Genomic DNA, 12,458 nt, shown 5'->3' on the forward strand with positions numbered 1-12,458 from the left:
AATTAAATCCTTTTAGAATCTGCCAAAATTTGGGCAGTATCTCCCCTATATCCTCTACTCTGTCCAATCTTCAAAACAACTCCCAGAGCACAATAAAACATCAACAGTCCCATAATCAAAAGATTACATTCAAACTATACTCAATTTAATCCCAAAACTTCTTTTCATAATCAAACCATAACCACAACTTCATACAACCCCTTATACCCTCGTATACGACAATTCCTTGACATCATTATTATCCCTCATAACAAGATTATGCTCAAAACATACTAATAATTATATCTCAAGTTAATTTACAACTCAAAATATCATCAAATGTATATTTGGACTTTTCCTCCAATTTTCTTCTCCTCAAAACTTAACATAATTACCAAACAAACTCATAAACATGAAACTAAGATGAAATCTTACCTCAAAATTCAAGAACACTTCAATTCCATGGTTACTCCACCTTAAAAATACTCACCCAAATATCTTCAAGAAGAGGAGACAAGTGTAGACCTCACTTGGAAACCTTAACCACTTTAATCTTCACTTGGATCTTGGGTTTAAGCTTGGAAATATGTTTGGAGAGGTTTCTAGGGCTTTCTAGGACTTGGAATTATGTAAAAATGAAATAAAAATGACCAAAATTTTCATATAGACTTGTAGGAATACATGTGCATGTTGTGGAAGTTGGAGTTATGTTCTAGAGGATTTGGGATATGTTTAGGGAAGTTTGGATATTGGATAAATGTTGTGGGTTGTTCTAGAGAGGTGTGGAGATGTTAGGAGATTTCTAGAGGGTTGTGGAGTTGAGGAAAATGAATAAATTGAAGTATAGAGGCCCTTTTAAAGGTGCCAAGCTCAAGTTGGGCCGGGTCACCACATAAGTGAGCTTCTCGGATTTTCGCAGAGGTTCGTAATCTCCTGGCTGTCTGTTTTAAAATGCCTACAACTTCCTACTTCGATGTCTTATCGACGAACGGTTTATTGTGTTGAAAACTAGACTCGACGAATTTCATTTTAGGCTCTTGAAACACCTCAAAACTCCTTATATACCAGGAGATATATGTAACAACCCGATATTTTTCAAGTGTCTAGAATGACTTCTTTATTTGTAGCTTACTTAATTTTAGCAGGTTTCGTATCGAAGCGGATATTATATTCCTATAATATATATGTAGATTATTATTAGAAATATTATATTTGTTTATGATATAGTATATGAAAGGTGCATGAATTAGTTAAGTTAGGGAGTGAGTGGGCCAAGCCCACTATTCTTCTTGTGCACGTTATATTTTTAAAGGGTAGAGGGACAATACAAGAAAAAAAATTATTAACTTACTTCTAACCTAAAAGGAGAAAAACAGACGGACAGAGAGCATGAAAATTGCTGTGCAACTGCTAACACGGTGAATTTTTCCAAAGTTAAAAGATTCAGGTACATAGCATGTTGTTGACTTTGATATTTAAGAAATCATGTTACAAGGGATTTTGTCTTATTATGAAGAATTGTGGGATTGGCGAGAGAGAGTGGGGTTCAAATTGTGAAATTGCTTCTTTTTCTTTTCTGCAATTCACGTGCAACCATGTAGTTGCTCATTTTTGTTTCTTTGCTCATTTTGTTTCTTTCTTTCTTTTGTGTTTTCTTTCTGTGTACTTCATAAATATTATTTATTTTGGGATGTTGGGATTAGAACACATACATATATTTAAGTATATTTTATAATTATTTGTTAATGATATTGAGATACAAATTTCACTTTTTAAAAGAATTATGGAATTAAGGTATAGAATATTGAGATTTAATTACGAACCTAAAATTATAGGATTAGTTTCCTTAGACTAATTTAGATAATTTATTTATGGTATTGAATAGATTGAGGCTATTGAAGATTGTTTGAAGGAAATTTGACACTTCAAGAGAGGTTGCGTTCCGGTTATAAGGCAAGTGAGGCTTAAACTCTTAGTTTACTTGCTTTTCATAAAAAGCATATGATTGTGTTGTATGTATGCATTTAAACCATTTAGTTCGTGTGAGTGGGCAAGCATGATCTAAATTGGATAATTTTCAAGTTTCTAAAGTAATGACCGTATGAGTCCTTTAGCGTAATTTCGTTTACATGGATACTAATTATATAAATGTAAAGTTTAGAAGTGGTATTGATTGGATGTGTGTTACACTTATCATATCTTCAGAGGGGCACACTTCCATAGGTCCCATTAATGTTCATTGAGAGATAGATGCTAGAATTTTAAGTGACCCGGGTAAGATGGGGGTAAATAATGCCCTCTCCGGAAGACGGGGTAAGACATAGACGAATACGTACTATGTCCCGTGAGCATAGATTCAGATTCAGTGTAGTGCATCTATTGCTCGTCCGGGTAAGATGGGGGTAAATAATGCCCTCTCCGGAAAACGGGGTAAGACATAGATAAATACGTACTATGTCCCGTGAGCATAGATTTAGATTTAGAGTATTTCATGTCTTGCTTGTTTATGCTTCATGATTTCAGACTTAGCTTCAGTATTTGTATATATTTAATGTACTTGTACTGTGTAATTGCCTTTATGCATTATCAGGGATTTCAAAGACTTGCCCCCGGGGGTAAGTCGAGAGTGTCGATGATCTTGCCGGGTCTTTTAGACTCACGCTTGTTGATGTTGTATGTGTGCGTGTGTGGTGGATAACGGTGACCGGATAGCCGATATTTGATTCACTCCGGCTTTGTTCGGTCCAATTCGGTCGAGGTGAGCCACCATTAGATCATGGCGGCCTCTTTCTTCGTTAGTTGACTTAGTAGTATTCCGAGCTATGTCTCGTACTTTTATATTCAGACTAGTAGTTCCATGACTTAGACATTTTTATAGGGTTTATGGGCAAGACTCAGTATTTGTATTTCGCTTCCGCACTTTTCTTTATATTATAAGACTTTGCGTATTATTCATTTTATTCGTTAATATTCGCATGATTATCTTAGAGGGTTCGCCTTATGGGTAGAAGCTCGAAATGTGCCCGGTCACGGCCTGAGTGTCAGATTTGGGTCGTGACAAACTTGGTATCAGAGCACTAGGTTTCAATTTCCTTGGAGTCATGGAACGATGCCCGGTAGAGCCTTGTAGATCGGTACGGAGACGTCTGTACTTATCTTCGAGGGGCTGCTCGGGTATTTTAGGAAAAATTTCCCTTCTTTCTAATTCTTATCGTGCTATTAATGTTGAATAAGAAATTAACCCTTTTCTTGTTCTCGGGGAACGTATGACTAGGACTCGATCTTTCGCATCCGCGGGCGAGGGGTGCACCAGTAGCACGGGGGAGAGCCGGGTCACGAGGACGGGCTCCGGCACGACAGGCTGCTATGCCTAGAGGTAGACCCCCAGCTGCCAGACAGGCACCACCCGAGCTTCCGACAGAGGAGGATGTCATGGACATACCAGCAGCAGCCCCAGTAGAGGGAGTTACAGTTTCAGTACCGCCAGAGCTATTGGTCAGGATGGTTTCAGTTATGGAGGCTATTGTTCCTCGTCTAGGTGGGGTTACGCCTCCAGCTACTTCTCAGACTCAGGAGGGTGTGGGTGGTCAGACACCAGCCACTCTTACCACAGAGCAGCGGGTTGCACAGGATTTTCAGACACCACCACCTGGTTTAACTCCACCACCAGTTGAGATGGTAACACAGCCTGCAGTTCATCCAGGGGGTGTGACTGTGGTTACTGGTAGAAGGGCAAGTGCTACAGATGAGCTTAGAGCTTTCATGGGTTTTGGACCGCCGAGCTTCGATGCGACCCCTACGTCAGTGGGTCCCCAGAGGTTCATAAACAGGTGTGAGAAGATTTTGACGACTCAGGGTATCTTGCACACTCACGGGGTTGACTTCACAGTTTTTCGGCTTTCTCGGATTGGCGAGTCATGGTGGACTACTTTGAGTCGTAACGGGCGTGCGAGTTTGCCCCCACTTACTTGGGCCCGCCGTGACACTTTTTATGGACAGGTTCCTTCCTCCTAGTCAGCGGGATGCTTTGCGCGATCAGTTTGAAAAGCTTCGACAGAACGACATGACTGTGGCACAGTATGATGCAGAATTCACCAGGTTGTCTCGTTATGGTCTCGAGATCATTCCTACTGAGGAGGATCGGGTCAGGAGATTTGTGAATGGGTTGATAAGGTCCCACCGTACCGCCTTGGCTACTGAGGTGCGGAGGTCTACCTATGATCAAGTTCTAGATAGTGCTATGCGTCGAGAGGGATACTATCTAGAGGACAAGACTGAGCGAGAAGGGAAGAAATCGCGTACATCAGTGGCATCCGGTTTGGCTCCATCTGGGAGCAAGGGTGTTCAGGGTAAGGGGTCATCTAGACCTCCTCAGTCAGCTTCACATAATCATTCTCAGGACTCACCTAGTTCTCAGTCAGCCCGGCAGGGGCAGGGGCAGCAACAGCACCAGAGACGTAGTTCTTTTCAGAACAGGGCTTATCGTTGTTCTTCTTGTGGGAAGAACCATTCAGGCAGGTGTATGAGGGGTTTCACTGGATGCTATACTTGTGGGGAGCAGGGTCATTTGTCTTTTGCATGTCCTAGAGTTGTAGGCGCAGGCCAGCCGGCAGCCCAGCAGCAGGGTGCCATTGCGGCCCCACCTATAGCTGCAGTTCCAGCTAGAGCAGTACCACAGGCAGGTCGTGGAGCAGCTAGACAGGGTACTCAGGGTGCACAGGCAGTGGGTGGACAGCCCCGTTTCTTTGCTTTGGCCAGACAGGATGTTGATGCATGTGATGCAGTAGTCACAGGTATTCTCACAGTTTGTTCTCATCCGGCATTTACTTTAATGGATCCTGGATCCACTTATTCTTATGTGTCCCCATTCTATGCTACTTGTTTGGAGCGGGTACTCGATTACATAGATGCGCCTTTTCTAGTATCTACCCCAGTTGGGGAGTCTATAGTGGTAGATCGAGTATATCGTGATTGTATAGTATCTATTCAGAGTACAGAGACCTTGGTGAATCTTCACGAGCTTCAGATGGTCAGTTTTGATGTCATCATAGGTATGGATTGGTTGGCGACTGTTATGCTACACTTGATTGTCGTAACAAGCTAGTTAGATTTGATATACCTGGAGAGCCGAGATTAGAGTGGAAAGGTACCACAGCCGCTCCCGGAGAAGCGGATCATTTCTTATTTCAGGGCCCGCAAGTTGATTAGCCGGTACATTTTTGGGATTCATAGCCACGGTTCGGGATACTCGAGCCGAGACGGTGACTATAGACGATTCCGGTTGTACGGGACTATCCAGATGTATTTCCTGAGGATTTGCCAGGATTGCCTCCCACCCGAGAGATTGAGTTTTGCATAGATACCTTACCGGGGACTCAGCCTATTTCTATTCCCCCGTATCGTATGGCACCTGCTGAGTTGAGGGAGCTGAAGGAACAGATTCAGGATTTGCTTGATAAGGGCTTCATCAGGCCCAGTGTGTCACCTTGGGGTGCTCCGGTATTATTTGTGAAGAAGAAGGATGGTTCTATGCGAATGTGTATTGACTACGTGCAATTGAACAAAGTCACCATCAAGAACAAGTATCCACTACCTCGTATAGATGATTTATTTGATCGGCTTCGGGGTGCGATCTGTTTTTTCCAAGATTGACTTGAGATCGGGTTACCATCAGTTGAGGATCAAGAAAGAGGACATCTCTAAGACAAAGATTTCGGACTCGGTATGGCCATTATGAGTTTTTGGTCATGTCGTTTGGGCTTACTAATGCCCCAGCAGCATTTATGGATCTTATGAATCGAGTGTTCAAGCCTTTTCTCGACACTTTTGTTATAGTATTCATTGATGACATATTGATCTACTCCCGTAGCCAGTTGGAGCATGAGGGTCATTTGAGAGCGGTGTTAGAAAAGTTGCAAGAACACAAGCTTTATGCCAAATTCTCGAAGTGTGAGTTCTGGTTGGATACAGTGGCGTTCTTAGGTCACGTGGTTTCTAAGGATGGTATTCTAGTCGATCCAAAGAAGATTGATGCAGTGCAGCAGTGGCCTAGACCTACTACTCCTACTGAGATCAGGAGTTTTCTAGACTTATCCGGTTATTACAGACGCTTCGTGGCAGGATTTTCAGTCATAGCTGCACCGTTGACCAGATTGACGCAGAAGAATGTCCAGTTCAAGTGGACAGAGGAGTGTGAGTTGAGCTTTCGAAAGCTTAAGACAACGGCTTTGACTTCGGCCCCGCATTGACTTTGCCCTTTGCGGGGAGGGAGGCTATTCGGTGTATTGTGATGCCTCGAAGAGTGGGTTTAGGTTGTGTTCGATGCAGAGAGGAAAGGTGATTGCATATGCCTCTAGACAGCTTAAGAACCACGAGAAGAACTACCCGACTCATGATTTAGAGCTAGCAGCGAAGTGGGTCTTTGCCCTGAAGTTGTGGCGGCATTATTTGTATGGCGAGCCATGTGAAATATTTACAGATCACAAGAGTCTTCAGTATATCTTTAAGCAGAAAGATTTGAATTTGAGGCAGCGGAGATGGCTTGAGTTACTAAAGGATTATGATATGACAATTTTGTACCACCTGGGGAAAGCTAACGTAGTGGCAGATGCTTTGAGTAGGAAGTCAATGGGTAGCTTGGCTTCTATTTCAGCTTCAATCAGACCTTTAGCTATAGATTTTCAGCGGTTGGCCAATAGTGGTGTTAGACTTGATGCCACGCCTTGTGGAGGGATACTTGCTTGCGTAGTTGCACAATCTTCTTTGATTGAGCAGGTCAAAGCTCATCAGTTCGAGGATCGCCGGTTGCTTAAGCTCAAAGAGCAAGTGGAGCAGGGACAGACTAAGAGAGCGACTATTGACTCCGATGGAGTGTTATGGCATGACGGCAGGATATGTGTACCAGATGTAGGAAACCTGAGGCAGACTATTATGGAAGAAGCTCATAGTTCTCGCTATTCCATACATCCGGGAGCTACAAAGATGTATCAAGACTTGAAGAAACATTTCTGGTGGATGAAGACGAAGAGAAACATATCTGATTATGTGGCTCGTTGTTTGAATTGCCAACAGGTTAAGTATGAGCATCAGAAACCTGGAGGGTTAGCTCAGAATCTGGTTATTCCCGAGTGGAAGTGGGAGAGAATCACTATGGACTTCGTGGTAGGCTTGCCACGTACTCTGAGGAGACATGATTCAGTTTGGGTGATTGTGGACAGACTTACCAAATTCGCACATTTTATACCGGTTCAGACTACATTCACAGCAGAGCAGTTAGCACAGATCTATACTCGTGAGATAGTTCGATTGCATGGCGTGCCCATTTCTATCATTTCTGACAGAGGGTCACAGTTCACAGCTCAGTTTTGGCAGTCTTTTCAGAAGGCTTTGGGTACTAAGGTTGAGCTCAGTACAGCATTCCATCCGCAGACTGATGGTCAGTCAGAGCGGGTTATTCAGATCTTGGAGGACATGTTGAGGGCATGTGCCATCGATTTTGGAGGTCATTGGGACGAGCAGTTGCCTTTGGTAGAGTTCGCCTATAATAACAGCTACCACTCCAGTATTGAGATGGCTCCATATGAGGCTTTGTACGGTAGGCGGTGTCGTTCTCCAGTTGGTTGGTTCGAACCAGGTGAGAGGAAGCTTTTGGGTCCAGAGATGGTTCAGCAAGCTTTGGACAAGGTAAAGGTAATCCAAGACCGGCTCAAGACAGCTCAAAGCAGGCAAAAATCCTATTCGGACAAGAGAGTTCGTGATCTTGAGTTCATGGAGGGTGATTTGGTATTGTTGAAAGTATCGCCCATGAAGGGTGTCATGAGATTTGGCAAGAAGGGCAAGTTAAGCCCGAGATATATTGGTCCTTTCGAGATCCTAAAGCGGATAGGAGCAGTTGCGTATAGATTGGCTTTACCGCCGTCCTTAGCAGGAGTTCATTCAGTTTTTCATGTTTCTATGCTCCGAAAATACTCTAGAGACCCGAGCCATATTGTTCAGGTTATTGACCATGAGACAGTTCAGCTTGATCAAAAGTTAGCCTATGAGGAGGCCCCAATAGCTATTTTAGACAGGCAGGTTCGCCAGCTGAGATCCAAGAGTATTCCTTCTGTAAAAGTCTTATGGAAGAACCATCCGAGTGAGGAAGCTACTTGGGAGGCAGAGCAGGACATTCGAGACAGATATCCCGAGCTTTTCTCTTGAGTCATGTCAAGAGAAGAAGCTCCAATGCATATGTGCATTGGTTACAGGTATACTCTTTATGTGTTTTCACGAGGATTAAACTAATGGATAATGCGTTTATATATTCGCATTTATGCATTGACTTATTTGAGTTACATTGGTGTTATATTTTTATTTGTAATTTTGCATGATGGTACGGGGTCGCCTGGTGGCCCATTTTACATGTGATTGATGGTATGGAGTCGCTCGGAACTCCCTAGTATATGTTGATTTATTTATGATGATGTTTGTTGGTGTTGCTATTAGTGGTTTTATACCAGATATATAAGTGACATTAGTCATAATTATAGAGGAAACTCTGCCCAAATTTCAGTAGGCCTAAGAGACTGGTTGAGACAGTTAAGATTGTTAATGTGTTGCTCTTTGACCACGCGAAGAGTTTTTCCTACGTTCGAGGACGAACGTTATTTTAAGGGAGGGAGAATGTAACAACCCGATATTTTTCAAGTGTCTAGAATGACTTCTTTATTTGTAGCTTACTTAATTTTAGCAGGTTTCGTATCGAAGCGGATATTATATTCCTATAATATATATGTAGATTATTATTAGAAATATTATATTTGTTTATGATATAGTATATGAAAGGTGCATGAATTAGTTAAGTTAGGGAGTGAGTGGGCCAAGCCCACTATTCTCGTTCACGTTACTTGTGCACGTTATATTTTCAAAGGGTAGAGGGACAATACAAGAAAAAAAAATTATTAACTTACTTCTAACCTAAAAGGAGAAAAAAGAATTAATGATACAGAGAGAGCATGAAAATTGCTGTGCAACTGCTAACACGGTGAATTTTTCCAAAGTTAAAAGATTCAGGTACATAGCATGTTGTTGACTTTGATATTTAAGAAATCATGTTACAAGGGATTTTGTCTTATTATGAAGAATTGTGGGATTGGCAGAGAGAGTGGGGTTCAAATTGTGAAATTGCTTCTTTTTCTTTTCTGCAATTCACGTGCAACCATGTAGTTGCTCACTTTTATTTCTTTGCTCATTTTGTTTCTTTCTTTCTTTTGTGTTTTCCTTCACTTCTACTCGATAAACATTATTTATTTTGGGATGTTGGGAGTGGAACACATACATATATAAGTATATTATACAATTATTTGTTAATGATATTGAGATACAAATTTCACTTTTTAAAAGAATTATTATGGAATCAAGGTATAGAATATTGAGATTTAATTATAACCTAAAATTATAGGATTAGTTTCCTTAGACTAATTTAGATAATTTATTTATGGTATTGAATAGATTGAGGCTATTGAAGATTGTTTGAAGGAAATTTGACACTTCAAGAGAGGTTGCGTTCCGGTTATAAGGCAAGTGAGGCTTAAACTCTTAGTTTACTTGCTTTTCATAAAAAGCATATGATTGTGTTGTATGTATGCATTTAAACCATTTAGTTCGTGTGAGTGGGCAAGCATGATCTAAATTGGATAATTTTCAAGTTTCTAAAGTAATGACCGTATGAGTCCTTTAGCGTAATTTCGTTTACATGGATACTAATTATATAAATGTAAAGTTTAGAAGTGGTATTGATTGGATGTGTGTTACACTTATCATATCTTCGTAGAGGGCACACTTCCATAGGTCCCATTAATGTTCATTGAGAGATAGATGCTAGAATTTTAAGTGACCGGGTAAGATGGGGGTAAATAATGCCCTCTCCGGAAGACGGGGTAAGACATAGACGAATACGTACTATGTCCCGTGAGCATAGATTCAGATTCAGTGTAGTGCATCTATTGCTCGTCCGGGTAAGATGGGGGTAAATAATGCCCTCTCCGGAAAACGGGGTAAGACATAGATAAATACGTACTATGTCCCGTGAGCATAGATTTAGATTTAGAGTATTTCATGTCTTGCTTGTTTATGCTTCATGATTTCAGACTTAGCTTCAGTATTTGTATATATTTAATGTACTTGTCTTTGTGTAATTGCCTTTATGCATTATCAGGGATTTCAAAGACTTGCCCCAGGGGTAAGCTGAGAGTGTCGATGATCTTGCTGGGTCTTTTAGACTCACGCTTGTTGATGTTGTATGTGTGCAGGTGTGGATAACGGTGACCAGATAGCCGATATTTGATTCACTCCAGCTTTGTTCAGTCCAATTCAGTCGAGGTGAGCCACCATTAGATCATGGCGGCCTCTTCTTCGTTAGTTGACTTAGTAGTATTCCGAGCTATGTCTCGTACTTTTATATTCAGACTAGTAGTTCCATGACTTAGACATTTTTATAGGGTTTATGGGCAAGACTCAGTATTTGTATTTCGCTTCCGCACTTTTCTTTATATTATAAGACTTTGCGTATTATTCATTTTATTCGTTAATATTCGCATGATTAGCTTAGAGGGTTCGCCTTATGGGTAGAAGCTCGAAATGTGCCCGGTCACGGCCTGAGTGTCAGATTTGGGTCGTGACAATATACCTCTCTGAAGTTTACTCAAAATTATGTTCTAAATTCTGCCAATTTTTTCAAATTTTTGACAAACTTATTTTTCTTTGATTTGCTTGATCGCAGAACCTTTAGACACTTGCTTAACACTTGTTAAAAGTATTCCTTAACCTTATAAGGGTTCCATGATCTCTCTGAGCTTACGTTAGTTTACTCACGATGCAAATGATGCGAAAATTTTGGAGGTGTGACATTGACACACATTTTAAATCTACAATACTTGAAAATTAAATTCTTTCAAGATTGATGGAAGAAATTCATAATTGTAGCTTATTTTGTAGAATCCAATATTTTAGTGTGATATAATGGTTGAATTTACGAAGATTTGCGTCCAAACTTTCAGCAAACGGGTATCCAATTGCTTTCCCTTGAAGAGAATCTAAGAGTTGAACCGTTGAATCTTCTAACTTAGTCCAAGTAACAATAGGTTGAGGTTCTTCATCAGCACTTTCATTGTCGTCTTCGGCTTCCATATTCTCTTGTTCTATTTTTATAAAGACGGTTAATTATTATATTACCAAAAAAAGCAGATAGCTATTATATCGGGGGTAATTTTACAAAGAGTGTACTGTTATAAAGTTGGTTGTTACTGTTATAAGTAAAATGTTGTTATAGAAGTAAAATATAACATAAAAAATCGGTTCCGAAAAATCTTAGCTGTTATAGAGAGGTGTTATATGCGGATGCTGTTATAGAGAGGTTTGACTGTACCTAAAAGAAAATTATTGTAAGACTTATTTTATATGTATCCTATAAAATAAAATAAAATAAAGAGTCGTCATGTTCGTCACTTATAATTAGCTGCAAAACTCATAAAGTTGTATGTAAATCAATACCATCTTCATAACGGACTCACAACCTACTATGATGCTATTGCAGCCAAATTGAACACTACATAATTTGCAAAAACAAAATATATGAAATTAGGAGAGGAATATGGACAACCTGAGGAAGCAATGACGAGATACTTCATAAAACTGCAATAACTCCGTTCAAAAAAAGTTAGTGCTCCATATGCTTGTCTTCTCTCCTTTTCCCACAAGCCATTATATAGTCTGCCTCCGTACCTCACAAATCTAACTCTTTATTTCTATAACCCCTGCCAAATGGTTAATGAGTTTATAATTATAGTTAAAAGTTTCTATTCGTTTCTTTTGCAGTGGTCCAAATAGAGCTCATAGTGATTACAATGAAAGAAAACATTTCAACTCTACATTAATTGAAAGCACGTGTTTAGTCTTCCTCTCAGAAAGAAGAAAAGATGAATCTATAACAAAAGATTAAAAAGAAAAACGGAAGACAATGAATGCAAAAGCCGGGTGTCCAGGAAAAGAAATAAATAGTAGTACCAATAATGAAGAAAGAGCAAAATTAAGAGAACATAATTTTCTGAAGATTTTTTAAACATAATATAAGGAAAAAATTCAAAAAATTTAGAAAATAGATAAAGAGTAATGGTGGCCATAGAGAGGTGCGCGTCACCTTATCTATATCTAGATTCATAATATATATATATATATATATATATATATAGACATGGAGAGGTTAATGTGGTGAAAAAGAAAGTAGAATTAAATTGAGATCCATCAATAAATAGGGATAATTTAGTCAAATCACTCTTTTAATTTATATTTTTTTAAGACACGTGCAATAGAAAAATATGACAAATAAATTAGACCGGAGGGAGTAAGATGTTGTAATTTTATATGATAATCTTGGTTAGATAACATTGAAAATATTATTTTATACAATAACCTTGATTAGATAACATAGAAAATCATTAAAT

The 12,458-nt window shown here is 39.9% G+C and overlaps 1 protein-coding gene across 1 annotated transcript; it reads left to right on the top strand.

Annotated features, from left to right (window-relative positions):
* The first annotated feature begins 3,964 nt into the window (after window positions 1–3,964).
* On the top strand, window positions 3,965–10,508 carry LOC132037034 (uncharacterized). Its single transcript, XM_059427471.1, has 2 exons — window positions 3,965–4,772; window positions 10,269–10,508. Exons 1-2 carry the CDS (start codon window positions 3,971–3,973, stop codon window positions 10,301–10,303), a joined length of 837 nt encoding a protein of 278 aa, XP_059283454.1. The 5' UTR covers window positions 3,965–3,970; the 3' UTR covers window positions 10,304–10,508.
* The last annotated feature ends 1,950 nt before the right edge of the window (window positions 10,509–12,458 follow it).

The sequence above is a fragment of the Lycium ferocissimum genome, chromosome 11, assembly GCF_029784015.1.
Source record: "Lycium ferocissimum isolate CSIRO_LF1 chromosome 11, AGI_CSIRO_Lferr_CH_V1, whole genome shotgun sequence".
Lineage (NCBI taxonomy): Eukaryota > Viridiplantae > Streptophyta > Magnoliopsida > Solanales > Solanaceae > Lycium > Lycium ferocissimum.

What these genes read in the sequence shown, in the direction of transcription:
- LOC132037034 (XM_059427471.1), top strand. Translation starts at nt 3,971, where the DNA reads ATGGACAGGTTCCTTCCTCCTAGTCAGCGGGATGCTTTGCGCGATCAG. An exon ending in ATGTGATGCAGTAGTCACAG is followed by an intron (nt 4,773 to 10,268) that starts GTATTCTCACAG and finishes GTATGTGTGCAG; the next exon opens with GTGTGGATAACGGTGACCAG.